General features: G+C 38.6%; 2 protein-coding genes and 1 long non-coding RNA gene across 8 annotated transcripts in view; 2 read left to right on the top strand and 1 right to left on the bottom strand.

Moving 5' to 3' along the window:
• tent4b (terminal nucleotidyltransferase 4B) overlaps nucleotides 1-3793 on the top strand; it is a 64594-nt gene extending 60801 nt beyond the window's left edge. Inside the window, exons 12-13 of one of the 3 annotated variants that reach the window (XM_069901621.1) lie at nucleotides 212-1125; nucleotides 3044-3793. In XM_069901621.1, the coding sequence (XP_069757722.1) occupies nucleotides 212-391 (180 nt within the window). In that variant the 3' untranslated portion in view covers nucleotides 392-1125; nucleotides 3044-3793. Of the gene's footprint in view, nucleotides 1-211; nucleotides 2527-3043 lie in introns of those variants that run through there. The other 2 variants (XM_069901620.1, XM_069901622.1) reach the window with 2 other exon arrangements.
• Nucleotides 3794-17092: 13299 nt separating this feature from the next.
• Nucleotides 17093-18625, bottom strand: LOC138744852 (uncharacterized). The gene is made up of 2 exons (XR_011345813.1): nucleotides 18521-18625; nucleotides 17093-17821 (listed from the first exon to the last, which is right to left on the bottom strand). It is a non-coding gene; the product is annotated as an uncharacterized lncRNA (long non-coding RNA).
• The window catches only part of adcy7 (adenylate cyclase 7), a 138783-nt gene continuing 133791 nt past the window's right edge, over nucleotides 17418-22409 (top strand). The window contains exons 1-2 of one of the 4 annotated variants that reach the window (XM_069901612.1): nucleotides 17418-17842; nucleotides 18711-18840. The gene's annotated coding sequence lies outside the window, so the exon portion shown is untranslated. Of the gene's footprint in view, nucleotides 17843-18556; nucleotides 18841-22409 lie in introns of those variants that run through there. The other 3 variants (XM_069901617.1, XM_069901613.1, XM_069901616.1) reach the window with 3 other exon arrangements.

Below are 22409 nucleotides of genomic sequence, written 5' to 3'. Positions count from 1 at the left end.
AGTGTGGAGATAAAGCATATTTTACAATATTGTTCATAGTATGTAAAAGTAATGTACATGCTTTCAGAATTGACAGACTAAAAAGGTAGAACTTTTCCTATCAGCTTTGACAAGCAATAAACTTTTGTAATATATTGTTTAGTTGTATTTAGCATGAGGTTGAATCTAATGTACAGATAATATTTTGTTTATTTATATGACTGTGTTTCAGCTTAGTGCAGCAAGAATCTTCTCCTCGTCTATCAAAGGCCTCCAAGGTCAACAAAATTCCAGTCAAGTTGGAAATGTATCAAATAAACAGAATTCAGTCAACAAACCACATCAACAATCATTTCCCAGCAAAAAAAAGAAGCCCAAGAGAGACACTGCCTCAGCAGACTTGTGTCGATAGTCTGTTTTTGACTTGGTTAACGAAAACTCCTGCAGCGATCTCATAAGCCACATGAGATGGGCAGCGCCAGGTGGGATGTGCAGAGGCTTTCCCAAGAGTATGGATTTTGATTTTTTTTCCAGATTGCTGTAAAATGATCATGGGCTACAGTGGCTGTCACAAACATTGCTTCCCTGTTTAGATGGGCCATAAGCTGCAATGGAGCAGAACTTCGATGAAGATGGAATCGTTGCACAAAAATTCTCCTCTCCTGGTTAAAGATGCAGTGGGAGTTGATGGGGGCAAGAGGATTTAAAATAATTGAAAAATAAAATTGCCGTTGCTTCCTTTGCAAGGAAAATTGAAATGTTACAACAAATGTATACATTGTGCACGGTTTTAAAATTATTTTTGCATATACTGACATTTTTATTGTATATACAGAAGAGATTGTATCAGTACAGTATTTGCATTGGTAATCTTTGTGTGTTTTTGGGGTAACAGGTTTTACATGTCATTGCAGTTTAAATTTAAATTTGAAATTTTCAATATTGGTAATTTAATGGATCCCAATGTTCTCTTACACTGTTTATATATAGAAAAATGGCTATTTGGTAAGCTTGAAAGTGTTATACTAATGCTTATCCATGTAGCACCTTTCAGATTCGTTCGGATTTTGAAATGGTTATGGAAGATATTATTCGAGCAGCTGTTGAAGTACACTAGGCTTTAAGTAGCACATGGCATCTGGAAAAGTGAGACACAGCATTTTAATACTGTTTAATTCTGTGTGCAGCATGTAGATATTTGTACAACTGTTAAAGATGCTGTATGAACAGAATTGTTCCTATGAAATATTTTAAAGGAAGTTTTAATATTTCCTTGTCTCAGGTGTAATAGTAAATATATTGTATTTTACCAAATGGAATGATCACAAATGTCCTTCTAAATACATTATTATAGACATGACAGCATAAATCTGTGTTGTCCCGATTTCTGGGTTTTCTATGTTGTATTCTTACAAATTTTAACTACAGGCAAAACCATATTTAATTTCTGTAGAGAGTAGCATTCTGCTCTAATAGATACTGCTTTCATTCCTTGAATTTTTAGTATGTGTATCTGTTTGTTGACCCCTTCTATCCTAGTACACCTCTAACTTAGTTTCTTATATGTAAAATCATGACCAAATATTAGTTAACAAAGTTAGAACTTGCATCGGTGTATACATGATTTGTAAACAAACTTTACTGGAAAAGTTCACACTACATTTTTTCTATTAATTGTGGATAACTTTTACTTATTAAAATCAATACCAGAAGCATCAAGCTTCCCAAGTGAAGATAGCAAACCTTGTGTGTGGGGGAGGGTGGGGGGGAAACATAGACTTGGTTGGCATTGCTGTAGGGAAAAAGTAAGCTGAATTAAAAACATCTGGAGTGAAGTGGAAAAATCAAATGTTCTTTTCTGATTTAGCTGAACAATTCAAGGCTTTTATACAGCAAATTTTACAATCCTTCATAAGCTGGTGTCTTTGTCCACGAACTTCATAATTGCATAGTATCACCATCTTAATAATTTTAATTGAATGGAACTCCGTTCAACTTCTGACAAAATACACAATGGAAAGTGATGCTCGAATTCAACATTGATTCTTCCACAAAAACTCATTATTTACTTTTTTAAAATGATGATTGCTTCAGATTTTCTGTGAAGACACGAGTTGATGCAGAACTTTTACTGTAAAATCCACATGCTGAATCATTACCAGTGATCAAAAAATGTTCAAGATGGTGCTAGTTGTGGATATTGATATCAAAGCTGTAACAGATACTTTACGATTTAAAATATTAATGACTTTATGTTAAAATATACAATATTACAAGAAACTACTGTCCAGTAGTTTTATTACAGTAGATTTTACCTGTCAGGTGGAAATTTATTGCCAAATTAATATTCCAAGATGATTATTTTGTGATTAGATTGATGATGAAGAATGCATTTATAAAACGTAGTAGTTTACTAGATATAGTGAATACATTGTTGCTTCATCATGTATTGCTAATCTATTTTTAACCAAACTGATGCAGCAAAACAGATGGAGATAAACCAAAAACGGACTTAGGAATGGATTGAGGTTTAGATTTAAATTGCAGGTACCTAAATAATATTTGTCAGTAGTGAATGTTTTTTTTTTCAGTTTTCAGATAAAATTTGGCTATTTAATGCTCGATTGTTAAGGTATTCTGCAGCAATTTGTGCAATCGTAACTTGTAACTGACACATATACAAGGGATCTTAAAATTGATACGTACCCAATAACAAGGGATAATAACTATGAAAGCCCATAATAGATGTGGCTGTCGTTAAAATGATATTGGTTCCGATGGGAATCTTTGCAACCATGCAAGGAACCTTGTTAGTTATTGTAAAAGATGTTCAGTTAATTAAATAAAATAAACCTCAACTTCTGAGACAGCACAACCGTGAAGAAACATAGACAACCCTTTTTAAAATGAAAAATCAAATATCGAGGTTTATGTAATTTGCCTTAAAACCTTTTGTAATCATTCAGAGAATAAAATTTGCAAAGTTTAAAACATCAGTAACACTTGAAAACAGTTGACATGTTTTCCATGCTTTACATTTTGTGGTTTCTTTATATTTTATTAGGTATGCTTGGTCACTTCATCCACTGACAAAAAAAAAACCCATTTCATACAGTTTAGATTTCAGTCTGACAAAATTGAGATGACAGCAAAATGAATCTGTAATTTTCGGATGTACATCATTTTGGTGAGATGAACTACATTGTGACTGCAGATAATGCAAGGAAGACATCTTAGACCTGACAGCATTTCTGAAGAGAAAAGATATCTGATGTAAATCATCTATCAGAACTGAATTTCAAATTCTACCATAAAGAATTGATTGTTGATCAGTGTTGACCATTTATTCCATGTGTTATTGCATTGTTTTAATTGTTATCACTTTATCAGAGCACATGATATGACATACCTAAAACAATTATATTTTTGTTTGTTTTTTCCTGCCAGTTTTCTCCTCTCTCTTTGCCCCTCCCCACCCACCCTTGCACATCCATGTACTGATTCTTTGCTCTTCTAGTAGGCTTTCAGTTCTTTTAATTTTGATCCAACAGGAAGCGCACACTGCTTTCAGTAAGCAGGATCCAATATGTTGAATACCTCCTATCTCAACTGTTGGACTGTGATTCCGAGTTACTTTTAAAGTGCTTTTATTCTTGTTGCATTTTTAAGTTTGGATTCATTAATGTCTGTCTTAGCAAGCTTTGTTTTGATTTTTTTAATGGAGTTTGTAATTGATTCTCCCAGGAAATCACCTGTTAATTCAGAAGAATACATGTAATTGCTAATACAATAAATTGTCTTCCCATCGCCATGACATGCTGTCTTAAGCATTCTTTAAACTAACCCGGGAGTTTGTCAAAGCAATTTAAATAATGATTATCAACTCAAATCCATACCATTTCAATTGAGGGATGTGACACAAATAAAGTTGATGCGGTGTTTTGGTTTAGTGATATTAAGATGGAAATTGATTTGGGAATCAATATTTAAACAGTCATATCGGTTTTATTTAATTGAGGATAGATGAAATGGAATATTAACTTTGAAAATATTATTATGGTTGAAAGTGTCAAGGAATCAGAAAAACTTATTGCTCATAGCTTCTGGTGAAGCATCAAATTACAGTATTGCATCTTTCAGAAAAACAGCATTGAAAGCATTTGATTTGTTTGCCTGAGTCAAATATATATTTAAAGAGTAGATTCCCTCTGGGTAATTTTTTAGCGACATGCTGAAAATGAGCATTAACTAAGTGGTTGCTACCCTGATAAGTCTGGTCTTGGTCTGCATTTTTGGAGACAATGATTTAAACTTGTATGAAGATGGTGAAATGACTTTGTTGCACTTGGATGTTGATAGCAGGTGCATGGATAGGAATCTGGATGGCTCAACAAATGGGGGAAAGCTTGAGGCTTCAACAGACATCTTGAAAGAGATGTACCTCAAGAATAAATTGGATGTGTGTACGTTTGAGAATGGGATAGGTAGGAAGGAACCCACATAGTATCTATGTGGAACAATCACCAACTTCATTACAGCAAGAAGAATTAACCCAACATTCCTGATTACAGTTTCACTGGTCCAAAACACAGCTGCATCAGTAACACAACCTCAACACATTGCAGGCTCAAACATTCCCACAAAATACGGGATTACATCCTTGAAGTTACTGTTGTATCTTGAACACAATCGAAGCAATAGAAATACCTTTCACTTCAATGGTAAAATAAAACATTCTTTAGAATGCTGTTTAAAGAAATGAAGGCATGACTGCATAGAGTTTTTTTTTATGGATTGCAGTGTTGATGGTAACAAAATAGGAATGGCAGATGTCATGATAAAGGAAAGGAAGCAGGCCATTCCGTCCATCGAGTCTGCTCTGCCATAGACTCAGGCGATGAGTTATATATACCTGGCTTCTCAATAGATCTACAACTATCCCAAAACCTGAGTTACCCCACTCCATAAGCTCCAAATGATTTGTTACGGCCATGTGAATTGCGTCTTAAGCCTTCTGGATATCTCAATTACAGTTCCTAGGAAGAAAATGAGTAAAATGCAAGTCATTTTAAGAAGTTAGAATTAAACAGTGGGCAACAGCTACATCAGGTGGTGGAATAAAATGTGAAAAAGATAAAGGATCAGGCTAAATGGCTCCCAACTTCCTCCAACATTACTGATCCTATCCATTGATCACTTTCTCACCTATTTCTCACCTAAATCCTCGTGTCTGGTGCCCAAAATCTACGTCTCAGCCTTGAATACATTCAATAATTAACCATGCCCACCACTGAGACGGAGAATACCTAAATTTTCAATCCTTATCCCAGATTTAAATGGTCAACAACCTACTCTGAGCTAAACGAAATAGCATCTACCCAGTTGAACTCCTTGAGAATCTTATATGAATTTGCTGCTGTTCTTCAAACTCCAGTGAATAAAGATCAAACTTCTTTTCACTGGATCATGCAATATTGGAATTTATAAATATGATGGTTCCAATGCAAGTGTAGCTATTTTTTTTGGGGGGGGGGAGAGCAAATCTGTGCATACTCTTCCGAAAGAGCTTTCACCAAATCCCTGTCCAATCCGAGCAAGATTTCCTCACTTTTCACTCAATCTTCATGCCATAAAGGTATATCCTCTGCACTCATTCATTTCTCACCATTTAAAATAGACTTTTCTACCTATTTACACGCATAACCTTGCATTTCAATCGTTCACTACATTCCACTTGCTTCTTCCATCTACATTCCTCTGCAGATTCTTCTTCCTTTCCCCATCTGTCCATTTTATTACCCTGCTTGAATATTTGGACTCTTCATCCAGGTCCATGATTCTTTTAGGCATGCTTCAGGATCACAACTAGCAAGAAACATGATCATAGCTGACATAAAAAATCTTAATTGTATTGAGAAAACTAGCCCTGACCTTTTGTGGTTATAACACAATCATCATCTTTCTCCTTGGACCCAACATTCTTGATTTTATCCCTGTACCAAAGTCAATGATTCTGATCTACTGGATCTAAAACAATGCATCACATGATCATTACGGACCAATTCTTTAAAGTTTTGAACACAAATTTGACTATTTTGCCACAGTTTAAAGTCTTCAGACAAGTTTAATTCTCTTTTTTTTAATCTTTAAGATTTTATAACATGAATAAAATAAAAGATTACATTTAAAAAGAATAAAAGTAAGATAATAAAATTACAGTACCACATCGGTAAACTAAATAAACTACCCCCCCCCAATAATTATTACACAACATTAATAACCTAACTTAAAATTAGTCTAACCCCCCCCAAATAAAGAGTGAAGAGTTAATAAAGTGAACAATATATATAAGAAAAAAAAGCCCACTTACAAAAGAAAAAGATAAAACATAACAAGTAAAGATACAAAAAAAAAGTTTAAAGGATTATCAGATTTCCTTTATCTGTTTAGCTTTAGCTGTGGCCAAGAAATGCATAGCACTTACTTGGAAAGATAGAAATATATTAACTTTAGATAGGTGGCATTTGGAGATGAAATCCTGTTTGACCATGGAAAGGATATCTTTTTCAATTCAGGATAGAATGTCTTTTTATAGGTCAAAGTGGACTCCGTTTGTTAAATATATGCATTTAAGTTTGCTTTAAATATGTTTTTAAGTGTGATATTTTAGTATTGATAGCAAGTTGAATTATCAAACTGCTCCACAGACCTCAGGTGAGTTAGCAGAGGTTAAAAGCAAACATAATGATCAAAATAAGTTGCTGAGGGGAATAAAGAAAGAGATCACCGAATGGCATTTCAAATCCAATGAGACAAGTGAATAGATTCCCAATCATGAGACAAATACAAAACAATTTTTAAAAACAAAATCAAAACACTCATTTTTATTCAGCTGTTTTAGGAGATTAACAATACCAGTTATTTATAATCTCCACTCCATTGCTGTGGTTAAATGTTAATTCTTGCAGGACAGTATGCACCCAGGCTTCAATGCACAATTTGATCTTGTGCTCCAATTCACCAATGTCTTGATATACTAATGTAAAAAATGATTTCTGATGCACCTCTGTTTCTCATTAAGGCAAAACAAATATACTTGTATGGTGTAGTTTTAATTTGTATCAAGCACTGGTCCATCGTACATAGCACAAATGTTTTTCATCAGGCATGGAAATCAATTTTTTTAAATAGCTGGGAAAATTAACAAATCATAAGATCATTGCTAAAATGATTCTGGAATATTGTTATCAGCTTGCATTGTAAAACAGTAACAAATGGGCCTTCGGTCACTCAGACCTACTGTTACATTCTTGTTCATCTGTATCTCAATTCCATCTGTGCAACCTTATAACATTTTCCTCCAAAGATCACAAGCTACCAAAACGGTCAAGGAATTAAAGATGTTTTAATTATTTCACAAAGAAATTATAGTTTTCATAATTATCATGACATGACAAAGCCCAGAAAAAGGTCTCCAGGTCCACACTGATCATACATATATCAGTCGACCCTAATTCTAACTCTAAACACATTCAGCCCACATTCCCATTAATTTGTCTTCCCATCCCTTGATTACCTACTCAAGGGCAATTTATAGTTGTCCATTACACAACTGGCACATCTTTAGAATGTGGGAAGAAACCAGACACCAGGAAGAAACCCATGCAATCATAAACTCTAAAGAGATAGCACTCAAAGTATCAATTGAACCTATGTTGTTGGAACTCTGAAGCAGTAACACTACTTTATGAACAACTGCAACACAAAAAAAAAATGTTATCCATCCAATCTATTTCTAAATTATTTAAAAAAAAAACACAACTAATTTCCAAATTTAGTTTTTCATTGCTTATTGCAGAATTTCTATTTTTCTTGTCCATATTTAATGTAATAATTCCTCAGAAGCTAGTGGAGAAGCTGTCCTCACTGGGACTCAATATCCCTCTCTGTAACTGGATTCTGGACTTCATCAGGTTAAGTTTTTAATTGGAGTTCTAATGTCAAGTCAAGTTTATTGTCATCTGATTGCACAAGTACATCCCGACAGTGTTCTCTGGGCCTTGGTGCAAAACATGCAGACACACAGCCAGACAAAACACAAGTACAGACAAAGGATACCTATGTAAAACAAGCATTCATATATACAATAAATAAATAAACATTGTTTCATAAATTTGACTCTTAGTTAATTAGTGTGGGCATCTCCTTGGGTTGTTCAGCATTCTCACTGCTCGTGGGAAGAAGCTGTTCCTCAGCTTAATGATGCTGGCTTTGATACTCCTGTATCTCTTCCCCAATGGGAGCAGCTGAAAGATTCTGTGTGTAAGGTGGAAGGGGTCCTCAATGATTTTGCATGCCCCCTTCAGACAACAATCTGGTATATCATGTCGATGGGGGAGGGAGATTCCAGTGATCCTCTCTGCCACTTTTATGGACCTGTGTGGATTGACCCCTGCAGTAACTGTATCACACTATGTTATAGCAGCCCAGGATGCTCTAAACAGAGCTCTTGTTAAATATTGACATAATAGTTGCCTTGCCCGCTTCAATTTTCTCAGGAAGCGCAGTTGCTGTTGTGCCTTCCTGACAAGTGAGGATATGTTGTGTGTCCATGATAGCTCACTTGTTAAGTGAACTCCAAGGAACTTGGTGCTCTCCATGACAGAGTTATTGATTTGTAGTGGAGGGTGTCATTTTTAGTCCTCCTGAAGTCCATGATCATCTCTGTCATCTTGTCCACATTTAGATTTGGGTTGTAACTCTAGCCCCACTTCTTTGAAGTGAAACTCATTATTCTTGCTGATGAGGCCAACTACTGTTGTGTTATCTGCCAACTTGATGACATTGTTGGAACTGGATCTCGTGATGCAATTGTGGGTCAGTAACATGAACAGGAGCGGGCTGAGCACACAGCCTGAGGTCTACCAGTTCTCAGTGTGATTGCTTGATGTTCTGGTACTGACCCAGAACAACTGTGGTTCTTCCGTTAGAAAGTCCAGAATCCAGTTACAGAGAGGGATGTTGAGTCCCAGTGAGGACAGCTTCTCCACTAGCTTCTGAGGAATTATTACATTAAATATGGACAAGAAAAATAGAAATTCTGCAATAAGCAATGAAAAACTAAATTTGGAAATTAGTTGTGTGTTTTTTTTTAAATAATTTAGAAATAGATTGGATGGATAACATTTTTTTTTGTGTTGCAGTTGTTCATAAAGTAGTGTTACTGCTTCAGAGTTCCAACAACATAGGTTCAATTGATACTTTGAGTGCTATCTCTTTAGAGTTTATGATTGCATGGGTTTCTTCCTGGTGTCTGGTTTCTTCCCACATTCTAAAGATGTGCCAGTTGTGTAATGGACAACTATAAATTGCCCTTGAGTAGGTAATCAAGGGATGGGAAGATAAATTAATGGGAATGTGGGCTGAACGTGTTTAGAGTTAGAATTAGGGTCAACTGATATATGTATGATCAGTGTGGACCTGGAGACCTTTTTCTGGGCTTTCTCATGTCATGATAATTATGAAAACTAATTTCTTTGTGAAATAATTAAAACATCTTTAATTCCTTGACCGTTTTGGTAGCCTGTGCTCTTTGGAGGAAAATGTTATAAGGTTGCACAGATGGAATTGAGATACAGATGAACAAGAATGTAACAGTAGGTCTGAGTGACTGAAGGCCCATTTGTTATTTGTTACAGAGATGGAAATAGATAATGGAGACACAACAGTCTCCAAATGTAATGTGGAGCTCTGACCATCCCTCTGACTCCACAGATGCTGCTTGATCTGGGTGAGTTCCTTGTTTTGAGCTGGAAATAAATAACCATTGTTTTGAATACCTGAACCTAACCTGAGGGATGAATATTATCCTATGTTGTGAAGTCACTGGGTTAGCTTTATGGAAAAGTTTGTGGCAGGAGCCAAGGATGAACATAGGTCACAACTGGCATATTATGTCTTCCATATGATTGTAAGGACATGATTGCATTGCAGGGGTTCAGTGGAGATTCACCAGAATGTTGCCTGAGATGGCATGTTTCAGCTAAAAGGAAAGACTGGATAGATTAGGCTTTTCTTTCTTTGGAGTGGAGAAGACTGAGGGGAAATTGATGTATACAAAATTACAAGGGGCATTCATAGGCTAAATAGTGAGGATATTTTCCCCTTTGCGGAAATATCACAGAATATGGAGATATTGTGGGTATTTGAGCAAAGTTTTTTTTTAAGGGTGTTGAGATTGTGGATGTCTTGTTTGAACGCCTAGTGGTGGCAGGTACTCTCACAACGTCGAGGAAATAATGAAATATACATGAGAAAAACCAGTGACACAGAAGGGTATAAATGAATGCTGGGAACTGGAATTGACATGGATAAGTACTTGATCACTGGCACAGACATGGTGAGCCAAAGGGCCTGTTTTCATGTTGTATTGACTGTGTCAATAATTAGAGCTTCTCCAAGACATTACACTTCATAATGTCACAGATTCTGAACCAGAAAATTTAAACAGTTATTAGGCTGTTGAGAAATTCTATCAATATTTGGCTAACTATGCATTAAAATAAATAAAACATTTATAGAACTGGCCATTGGAAGTGTTGAAGATTATCAGTCCCTGCCAAAAAAAAAAGTGTGCCCCATTGATCAAAGTTATACGTGTGATCTCCGACTGTCTCAGTGCTGTTCCTTGTGAAACCCAAGCAGTTAGTCTGCAAACCTGAAAAAAATTCGATTTATTTGGAGACTTTCTCTGACCTTCAATCAATCCTTCCAGAATAGTTATGAAACATTTTCACCTGCAGTTCATGACTTCAAACAAGTAAAAACAGCACTGACTTTTTAACCCTACAGCAGATGATAGAAAATTGTGCTCCATTATATAAAGCAAGAAGTAAAAGAAATAACTTGAGTCATGCTACATACTTCTGAAGCAACCTTTTGGCTTTGAGAGAGAATTAAAAGCTATTTTTGAAGAATGGAAGTCTCCTGTAAAGGATTACAAGCAGCCTTACATTTATATTTAGATATTGGAGCCTTCCTAGTCAATGTGGCAAGACTAGAAGATACTACCGTAAATAGAAAGGAAGAAAATGAAAACCAGGGCAGAACTTGTCACTCAGGTCTGGGGCAGTACGGTTAGCATAGCGGTCAGTGCAACGCTGTTACAGTGTTCATTATCTGGCACTGTCTGTAAGGAGTTTGTAAGTTCTCCCTGTGTCTGCAAGGATTTCCCCAGGGGCTCCGGTACTGGGAGTTGTAGTTAATTTGGGTGAAATTTGGTGGCATGGGCTTGTGGGCCAAAATGTTACTGTGCTGTATGTCAAAATTTTAAAAAAATAATTAGAGATTAAATACCAGCATCAGTGAGATAAAACTCAACTGAGAATCACACTATTAAAGTGGGGCAGTTAAATCCACAAGATAAATATACTTTTCAGGAAAACAACATTGTAAGTCATGGTGGAAAACTCAACCATTTCATATGGGTTTGTTATTCCCAAATTCAGTTAACCAAAACTCATAGAAGCATGCAGTAGGTGTTACATTACAGAAATCAACCACTGCAATGATCCTGAGAACATATTTTTAAATCATCACAGTCCTCAGGCCAACCAGCCACGGGTAGAAGTGAACATTTGCCATTCATGAATCAATGTACTGGTTGACATAGCTACATTTGTCAAAGTGGTGAGTGAACAATCCTCACACTCCTAATCTAACTCCGGCTCAACTTGCCAAGGTATTTCCTTGCAATAGTACTGCAATGTTGATGCTTCTGTGAATACTTTTGTTGCAAATGACACTCTAAGAATGCCAACTTGAGATTCTGCGTAATTTCCAGTGATCTGATATTGTTCTGTTTCCACACTATTAGCGTCTTACATTGTAGTGAAAGCAAATGTAAATTTTGTCATTTTCATCTGTACCTCTGTGGTAATAACTTTGGCATTCTGACTGACCATCTTCTCCAATATTGACTGGGATCACCCATGTGTGAAAAGATTAGATGGAGTACAATTGTGTAAAGTGCTTCCAGGAGAGCCTTTGTGCCTCTGCAGAAATAGCCTCTCTTGGGATGTGGGAAATGCTTGACCTAATCCTCAGAAAGAAGCTGGTCAAACAGATGGATGAGTACTTCAGTGACTGAAACTTTCTGAGCTATTCTTAACAAATTAATCGCAGAAAGGGATAACGATATTTACCGGGTAAATAAGAATAAGGATTTTCATTTATTTACCTGAAAGGAAATATACCTTCAACTAATCTTACTTTTGGAACTAACCTTACTATTTTTGTCGATTCAATGCTTTCATTGCATGTACCTGAAGAATTCTGATACCTAGGAAATGTTTCAAATATAAGAAACCAAAGCTCATTCTAATATATTGGGAAAGTTTGGATGTAAAATCTAGTTCAGAATCTCTCCATAGGTCACACTAGACAAGCAGTCTTCTCCATAATATGAAGAGACGAATACTAACTGCAATATTTTAATGTATATCCGCGACATTAGCACAGTATAATACATATTGCCGGGAAACGCAGAGAGTGAGTTGGAAACCCCAATGGTCCAATTGCATTTTTGAATTGTAAATAATGCATGACAACTAGGTTTGTTTTCATTTCTAGGGGTTTCCAATCCTTTGTAATTTTTACTTTGTTGCACCTTGTTGGTAAACGGAAAATTTAAAAAAATTGTGCATCATTTAAAATTAAAGTCATTAAGTCAAGTAGCATCTTTGGAGAGTAAAAAGTTGAAATTTGTTTGTCAGCTGTGAATATTTTCAGAAGGTTCAGTTTTTCTTTCACATCTTCAGGACTTTTTTATTTGTCCGCAATTACTTCCTATTGGCACAATCGTGCGTTTTGTCTAGTTGGTTATTGCTTTTTAGTTACTTGTTAAAATGGAATATCAAATAGCTGAAAAATGCCATCCTGCCATGGAAACAGTAACAAAACTTTCACAACAAGGGGGATGTAAATGTAATCAATTCAGCTAACAAACTAACTGGTTTATCCCATCGGAGAAGAAAGCAAACAAAACCAATGATTTGCACCAATAGGTTGTTTCAGTTGGCAGGGATCCAATTATGTACTGTATGGACACCACTTGGAGATTTCCCTCTGTGCAAATAAAAAATAATGCCGTTTTATAATTAAAATGATTCCAGAAAAGCCTGAAGCATTTTCCTTCTGAAGTATGATCACCATGGTAATGGACAGGCTAATTTGTGCACGGCAAGCTTTCACAATAAGAAATTCAGTTGTGAGGTTAACAGAAGGAGAGCTATTGGGTAGGTGTGAGAATTGAAGCTATAACTCATCTTCTCATTTAAATAGTTGCTTGCTATCCTTAGATGAGAACATAAATACTAAAGCCTGTCCTTTAACTTGATCTGAAAGGCTGCACCTTCGTGAGTAGCCTCTCCACAGTACTTCATTAAATGATCAGCTGAGATTTTGTGTGAGATAGAATGGAACTTTTGAGTCAAGAGATCTTACTCTGTCAATATTGTCCACAATCACTCAGAGGCATTCTGTGGAAAGTGCTCAACAAAGACCAGAAAAATTCAAACTACGATTGAACAGAATTCTCTTTTTTTGTGCAATCAAGTCCACTCTGTGCATATTGATGTCAGTTGATTTTCTTTTTGAAACAATTATGTAGGTGGAAAGATTTACATAAATTTTGTGCAATCCATTTTTTTCTTAGGTTAGTGGATGTGGCAAAAACATCATCGGTGTATATGAATGGTTAGTCAGTAATGTCTTTATGACCACAATTCAACATGTGGTTTGATAAAAGTTACAGCTTTCAATTGGGGAAAATGCAGCTGAGGTAGTCTTTGTGTTCCCTTGACCATATTCCTTTCAAAGTCCTTGATTTTGAATTTGTTTAGAAATACCTAACTCTAAAAATTATGGTAAGATTGAGCTTGGTAACAAGAGTTTTAAATGAGATATTTTTGGGGTGCAAACCCGTTGAACCCTCACCACATCAACCCACAAAGGAAGAAAAAAAAAAAAAAAAATTAGCCAAGGACCTCTGCACATTGAGCAAGTAGCACCCAAAACACTCAAGCCTATATATCATATTGTGATAATAATCCATGAATTTGTCCAAATCACTCATAGTTTCTTTAATGGTATATCTGATTTTCTCTAAGCTGAAACAAGACATAATATCTTGCATCTAATGCATGTGTGTCAGTGGTAGACTATCTTTCCATTTAATTAAAATTGCTCGTCTGGCTATCAATGAGGTAAAAGCTACAACTCTGAGTTAAGTTCAAGGAAATATATTCCTATTGCAAATAACCAAACAAAGCAATACAAGGACAAGGATCTACCTTGAATCTCAGAATCTCTGAAACTATCTGGAAAAAAAAATCGTCCCCAAAACTCTCAGTTTTGGACACTCCCAAAATATTTGAACCAGTAATGCCTAATGAATTCTATATCTGTTACATATTGGATCCATGTCAGAATAAAAATGGGATAATTATTCTTCGACCAATGCATTCTATAGACGACTTTGAATTGTTATAAACTAGGTCGTGCAAAAATGAGGTATTGTCAATCAGGTCAAGAGTAGAATTCCAATCTTCATCTGAAATAAAGATATTCAAATCTCTTTCCCATTCCCTCCTAATTGCATTTCCAGAACCCACTTTTAGATCCATCAGATTTTCATAAATGGTAGCTATCAAGTCGCTATGATGACATTTTATATCAAAAAGTTATCCCAGAACATTGGCTTTGGGAACTCGGGGAAAATTAGAAAGTTTACATTGAGCAGAATGCCTAATTTGTAAGTATCTAAAAAAAAAATGCCTATTAGTAAAGTTACATTTAACTATTAACTGTTCAAATTATGAAAAGTTTCCTCAGATATATAAATCCCAAAGACTTTTAATACCATATCTGACCCATTCTCTAAAACCTGCATCCAATATAGAAGGCTGAAAAAAAAAGATTTTGTGATAGAATACGTTTTATATTGTATATAGATATATTTTTAGGAGATAAATTGGGGCAGTTCTTTTTAGTGTAGGTCACATACAAACATTTCAAAAGAGATCTCATTTAAAATACTGGAGCTCTGCTCAAGCCAGACAGGCCGGCTCTGAGAGCCTTTGCAAAAATTTTGACGAGTGCCCAAGGGACTTAATTAATGGATTGTTGTTTTGAAAGCAACAGATGAAAGAACTCGGAGGATTAGGTTTGGAGCCACAGGATGTCTGAGTGGCGCTTGCTGTTCTGAGCGGAGGGGGGGGGGGGGTCATGTGATTTTGCAAGCAGAGAGAGTCAAATGAGCTTTTCTCAGAGAGAGAGAGAGAGAGAGAGAGAAAATTCAGTTCTGCAGTTTTTACAGTTCAGCAGCAGCAGTTGGGACTGAAATATGTCAAGCTGGCAAGCTTGTGGAAAACCCCATCTGGAAGATGGGTTGTGAGTACTTAATTCAGCCTGATCAAAGCCCTTGTGGTCCATACAAGAGGAGCCAATACTGGCTGCCTAATGTTTCACTTGAAATAAAAGAAACAAAAAGGAACTCTGTGGTAACCTGAAAGAAAGAGGTTATCATCTGGAAAACCCTGATGGGGCAAGTTTCTTCAGCAAGACACTGATGTATGTGGCTGATTAAAAGGGATCAATTTGTGTCGAACGAACAACAAATCTCTCTCTGAAAACAAACAAGAACTTTCCTTACCTTTTTTTTTAAAACCTTTCGAACACCAAAGCCTGGTGAAATTCATACATGTTAAGTTCTGTACACAGTATAAAAATTGCCTGCAGCCAGTGAACTTGGAAGAATAAGAAGTGAGATTGGACTGTGAACCAAATAACTTTTCTAAACTAAAATACACATGACATAACATGTGCTCTCAGAATTAGAAGGGGGTTATGTTTGGTTAAGTTAATAGTAATAAAATAAAGTTTGATCCTGTTTTCATGTTTGAAGATAATTAAAAGCAACTTTTGTTTAAGTAACAATTTGTCTTGATAAATATCTATTGCTGCTGGGTTTTGGGGTCCTCTGGGCTCGTAACAATTGTTAATAATAGGACTGGATATAGAAATTTTAAGAAGATCAAAAAATCTTCTAAATTGCACCCATACCCTGAATCTATGTAGTTAACCATTTTGAAAAGTTCAATTTCATTTCCACCCAAGCACGATAATCATCTAAAGAATCAAAGTATAATAACAATAATAAATTTCATATATTAAATGCCCAATAATATCTAAAGTTTGAGAGAGACAGACCCCGTACATTTTATTTCTTCAAAGATAGGTTTTGTTTATACTAAGCTGTTTTTTTTTGTCATAAATAAGACAAAATAATCAAATCTAATGAGTTTTAGGAACAAAAATTGGTAAGGATTGGAACATATACAAAATTTTAAGTAAAATTTTCATTCTAATTGCATTGATACATCCAATCATTCACATAACAAAGGGTCCATCTTGACAACGATTCTTAAGTCTATTTAAGTAGGCCGAGGAAGTTTTCTTTTAATAAATTCTTGCAACTCTTTGTACTTGTAATTCCCAAATATTTAAACTGGTCTTTAACTAGTTTGAAAGGGAAATTGGTATAAACTGCCAAAAATGCATTAATGGGTAGTAATTCACTCTTATGAAAATTTATTCCATACCCAGAAAATTCAGTAAATTGAGCAAACAGCAATAATAGATTCGCAATTATGCCTCAGGGTTAGAAATAAACAAGAGATCATCTGCATGTAAAGAAACTATATGTTCGATTCCCTTTCGGAAAATTCCATTGAATTCTCTAGTATCCTGCAAAGATGGTCACTAGAGGGTCCAAGCTAAGATCAAGAAAGCAAGGGGTTAACAGGCAACCTTCTCGAGTTCTCCTATAAAGCCTGAAACATTTTGATTGTTGCGTATTTGAGCGTATTGAAGCCATAAATACATGAGTTTAATCCACACAATAAAAATTGGACCAAAAATAATTTTTTTAAAACCGTGAATATATATATATATATTCCATTCAACTGATCAATAGCTTTTCAGCATCTAGTGATAACGGTCATTCATTGGGGGGGGGGGGGGGAAATGCACTATATAGAATAATCGATGCATATTATGAGTAACGGTTTTAATAAAACCTGTCTGAAAAGTATTGATAATCAATGGTAAAATATTCTCTATTACAGATATGAAAATATATTGCCAGTCCTTCAGCATAGCTGGGTCTAAATACTGGATCCTAAATTCTACTCCCATAAATATTGGAAGTACTCTCACTGGAAGGATGACAGCAGCTCTCGGACAATTGAAAACGGGCAATAAATGCTGGTCTTGCCAGCCACACCATTGCATCTTGGAAACGGAATGAAAAATGCAACAGGCCGTTGCAACAGCTCTGGAGAAATAAAATGCATGAATTTGTCAGGTTGGTTCAGTTCACTCTCTCATCGGAAATGTTGCCTGGGGCTTCCCACATCTGCAGCTTCTTTGTTTGGCCACCGGCCAAAACGATTCACCCACACGCTGAACACCATTCACTCTGGAGAGGGGGAATTAAAGGCGCATCCCACCGTTACGTGGAGCCCGCCCGGAATAACTTGCAGCTTCAGGACCCTCCTTCTTCCAAATGTCTTCATCACATCCCAGCATCAACTCCCGACTATCTGCTCTGGGCTGTGCCCAAGAAGCGAGTTCTATTCGGCTGAGCGGGTTGGTGGGACCGAGAGAGAGCGCCGACCCCTCTTCGCACGTCTCGCCCAGGTCGTGGAACATCGTCCACCTGGCGGCGGCGGCGCCCAGTTCGCACCAGGTGCTTCGCTGCTGACACCCAGCCGAGGTGGACCTGCAGCGGATGGAGGAAAAGGTTAGCTGACAGATCCCGAATTTGCAAGGGTTACGCGGGGGGGGGGGGGTGTAGAGCGGAGCGCTGCAGGCAGCACCGGGAGGGAGGCGGTGGGGGTGGGGTGGGGGGGGGGTAGGGGTGGGGGGGGGTGGTAGGGGTGGGGGGGGGTGGTAGGGGTGGGGGGGGTGGTAGGGGTGGGGGGGGTGGTAGGGGTGGGGGGGGGGGAGTCCGCTACAGGCAGCGTCGGGGAGGTGGGGGGGGGGGTGGGATGGAAGAGCCCGCTGCAGGCAGCACCGGGGAGCTGGTGGGGTGGGGGGGAGAGAGCCCGCTGCAGGGAGCACCGAGGGGAGGGGAGGGGGGGGGGAAGAGAGAGAGCCCGCTGCAGGCAGCGCCGAGAGGGGGGAGGGAGGAGAGGGGGAGAGAAGGGGGGGAGGGGGAGGGAGGAGAGGGGGAGAGAAGGGGGGGAGGGAGGAGAGGGGGAGGGAGGAGAGGGGGAGGGAGGAGAGGGGGAGGGAGGAGAGGGGGAGGGAGGGGAGGGGGGAGGGGGGGGGGGAGGGGGGGGAGGGGGGAGGGGGGGGAGGGGGGAGGGGGGGGGAGGGGGGAGGGGGGGGGAGGGGGGAGGGAAGAAGAGAGAAGAGAGAGAGCCCGCTGCAGGTAGCGTCGAGGGAAGGGGGAAGGAAAGGAGAGACGGCTGCAGACCCGTTCCCTGACGCTTGTCGGTTTCACATCAGTGTTCTGCAGAGTTGCTGCCCGAGCACAGAGAATCATTTCCGCATTTAAAGCCCAAATGAAATTGCACCTTTCCTGTTGGGTAACGCGGGCTGTTGAGAAACGGAAGTGAAAACGGGACCCGAGAAATAGAAATGACAAACTTCTGTGTTTGATGCAGCAGGTCGCCCCTGGGAGGTTGCAAGGAGTTTTTAAAACAAGAGTCCCTCTTGCAGTTGACTCAATGGAAGGGGTTCAAACCCTTCCCTTCACTGCGAGTTTAACAAAAGGTAAAGGCTTCTGAATGGCTGGTAAGTTTGGGTTTTCTATTGTGTCAATTGGTGGGTTGGGTATCAGACCCTGGGAGAGAATGACGAGATCAATAGTTGCTGGACGTGGACAAGAACTTCGGGATTTATTGGGGAAATGGAGAAAAAAACACGTGAAATAATTCGAGACTCGCTTGTTCCGGGTCCTTTGACGAAGGACCAAAGGGGGTTTGCTGTCGGAGAACTCTCTTTCTTGGATGTTAGACGGAGTTTTTAAAGCCACGATGAAGCCGCACGCAATCAAACTTAAAGTAAACTTTCCCAGGCTACGTTTTTTTTTTGTGGGGTGGGAGAGAACACTTCAAATTTGTTGCCTTCCAGGTGAACCCGAGCCTTGAGACATTTCCCATTGGTTTCCTTTCAGTCACGAGGGCTGGACCTTTAAACTTCGGCCGAGGAAATTACGATGCACGGTGCCCTCCAGAATGTTGGGGACGGATACATTTTTTTCCCTCCATTATTTGCCACTGTTTAAAATTTACAATCAAACAATTCACATGGGATTCCAGTGCACATTACACATTTTACTAAAGGGTATTTGTTTTGGTTTGACTATGTAGATAGTACAACACCTTTTGAGCATCGTCCCCTCATTTCAGCACATTGGAGACCTAGCAAAAGTATCCTGGTTGCATATCCCTTCCATACAATGACTGCTTGAAATCTGTACATTAATTACCAGGTGCTGAGTATCTTCTCTGGTGATACTCTGCTAGGGCCCTGCTGCAGCCATCTTCAGCACCTGCATGTTTCTGGGGTTTGCCCCTTTAAGTTTTCTTTTCAACAGATGAAAGGCATAATCAATTGGATTGGGATTGGATGACTGACTTGGCTAGTCAAGAATTTTCCTGTTTTTAAGCTTTGAAAAACTCCTTTGTTGCTTCATCAGTATGTTTTGTCTTGCTGTGGGAAGAATTGCTGTACAACGAGTTTGGAGGCAATTGCTTGAACTTGAGCAGATGTTTCTATACACCTCAGGATTCATTTTGCAACTGTCATCCGTAGTTACATCATCAATTAAGATAAGTGCATCACTACCTGTGGCAGCCATACAAGCCCAGGCCATAACACCTCCACTACCATATTTCACAGATGAGGTGGTAGCTCTGGATCTTGCACATTTCCTTTACACTGTGACTTAATATTTTGTGTTTTGTAATGTATGTAGATAGGATTTTTGGAGATAAAATGTGCTAGGTTTTTAGTGTAGGTCACATGCAAACATTTTAAAACAGATCTCATTTAAAATACTGGAGTTCTGCTCAAGCTTGACATTCCAGCTGCAAATGCCTTTGCAAAAACTTTGAAGAGTGCTCAAGGGACTTCACTAATGGATTTTTGTTTTGAAAAGCAGCGGATGAAAGAACTCATCGGATTCACAGTCTGTTTGAGTGGAGGTTGCTGTTCTAAGAGGGTCATGGGGTTTTGCAAGCAGAGAGAGTCAAACAGGCTTTTCTCTGTGTGAGAGAGAGAGAGAGAGAATTCAGTTCTGCAGTTCCACAGTCAGCAGCAGCTGGGACTGGAACAGGACAAGCTGGCAAGCTTGTGGAAAATCCCCATTTTGAAGATGGTTGTGAGTGCTTAGTTCAGCCTGGTCAAAGCCCTTGTGGTCCATACAAGAGGAGAGGACGGCTGCCTAATGTTTCACTTGAAATAAGAGAAACAAAAAAGAACTCTGACCTGAAAGAAAGAGGTTATCATCTGGAAAACCCTGATGGGGCAAGTTTCTTCAGCAAGACACTGATGTACTGATTAAAAGGGGTCAGTTTGTGTCCAGGAACAACAAATCTCTCTCTGAAAACTGACAAGAACTTTCCTGAGGGGTAACCATTTACCTTTCAAGCACCTAAGCCTGGTGAATTAATAAATGTTAAATTCTGTGCACAGTATAAGAATTGCCTGCAACCAGTGAACATGGAGGAACGAGAAGTGAGATTGGACTGTGAATTAAAGAACTTTTCTGAACTTACTACGCATTACATACACGTGTGCTTAGAATTAGAAGGGGGTTGTTAGGTTAGTTAAGTTAATATTAGTAAGTTAATAATTTAGAAAAAACTTTTAGTTTAAGTAACCATTTGTCTTGGTGAATATCTATTGCTGCTGGATTTGGGTCCTCTGGGCTCATAACAACACCTCCACACTTTGCTCTTGCCATCACTCCGATACATGTTAATCTGTCCACATGACCTTTTCCAGAATTCTGCAGGCTCTTTTAAATGCTTTTTGGCAAACTGTAATCTGGCCATCCTGTTTTGGGGCTAACTAGTGGTTTGCATCTATTTCTGTTCATGAACTCTTCTGCGGACAGTAGTCATTGACACATTCATACTTGCCTCCTGAAGAGTGTTTCTGATCCGTTGGACAGACATTTTGGAGATTTTTCTTCATGTGATGAGAATTCTTTTGTCATCAGCAATGGAGGTCTTCCTTACACTGGTATCTCCCTGGTGGAGTCAGTCGCGGCGACTCGGGAGACCAAAAAGTGGCTAGCGCTCTCACCAAGGCGATGTCAGGGCGACGTCTCCAGATAAGGTGACAACCAATTCGCCCAGAAGTCAGGCAGTTGGGGCGACATTTGGCAGTTGAGGCGACGTCTCCAGCAGTTACTGCGTCTCCTTGGTCTCCAGCAGGTCTCTGCGACATCTCCCCAGTGGCGGACAAAATTAGTCTCCGCGTCGTCGGCGCAACTGATGGAGACGTCGCAGAGACCTGCTGGAGACTGGAAAAAGTCTCCAAAAAAATCGAGCATGTTTGAATTTCCCGCGACTCCCGGGAGACCCAGCTAGTGTCCGCAACCAGAGGAGACTTGAGTCACCACCTAGTCTCCAGGCCAATGAGATAGGCCCTTTAGTCTACCAGTCCCTTTATGACTACTGAGCTCATCAGAACCTTCTTTCTTAATGATGTTCCAATTGGTTGGTTTTGGTAATCCTATAGTTTGGTCGATGTCTCTTAATCTTGTTTTTCAGCCTCCTAATGACTTCTTGGATTTACATTATATTACAAATACAGTGAACCCCATTTACCAGCAGCAATAGAAATACACCAAAGCAATGGTTCCTTGAACAAAATTAGTTTAATTCTCTGAGTATAGAGCAACAAGAGCAACACTTAATTTATCAATACTAAGTTATTTACATAATCCCTCCCCTTCCCCCCCCCCCCCCCCCACCAACCTAATCTAAATGCAAATGTGTGTAATGTGTTTTCAAGTAAGTCCTTTTTACTGGCCAATCTTCCACTGACCATGTTTCCAAAGCCACAGTTTCCAGTAATCCTCAATCCTGTGCACAGAATTAAACAGTCATAACATTCAAGCAAACTTCAGTGCTTTACTTGGAATTACCAATGAGGAAAGTTGTGAAGAGTTACAGAATGATGGTTGTTGCTTGTTGGACACCCTGAACAGGAGTGCCTTCCAGAGGAAACTTGTTTTCTTTCCAGGTTCTTCTCACAGAGATCTCCTCTTCGCCACACCGGGAAGACTAGCCACCACTCCTGATTTCCACAGAGAGTACACTCAGGCAACCTTATTAGAACTTAGCCCA

The sequence above is a fragment of the Narcine bancroftii genome, chromosome 10 (genome assembly GCF_036971445.1).
Source record: "Narcine bancroftii isolate sNarBan1 chromosome 10, sNarBan1.hap1, whole genome shotgun sequence".
Classification (NCBI taxonomy): domain Eukaryota; kingdom Metazoa; phylum Chordata; class Chondrichthyes; order Torpediniformes; family Narcinidae; genus Narcine; species Narcine bancroftii.
Note: the sequence above shows the minus strand (reverse complement) of the source record. Positions and strands in the feature narration are given on the sequence as shown.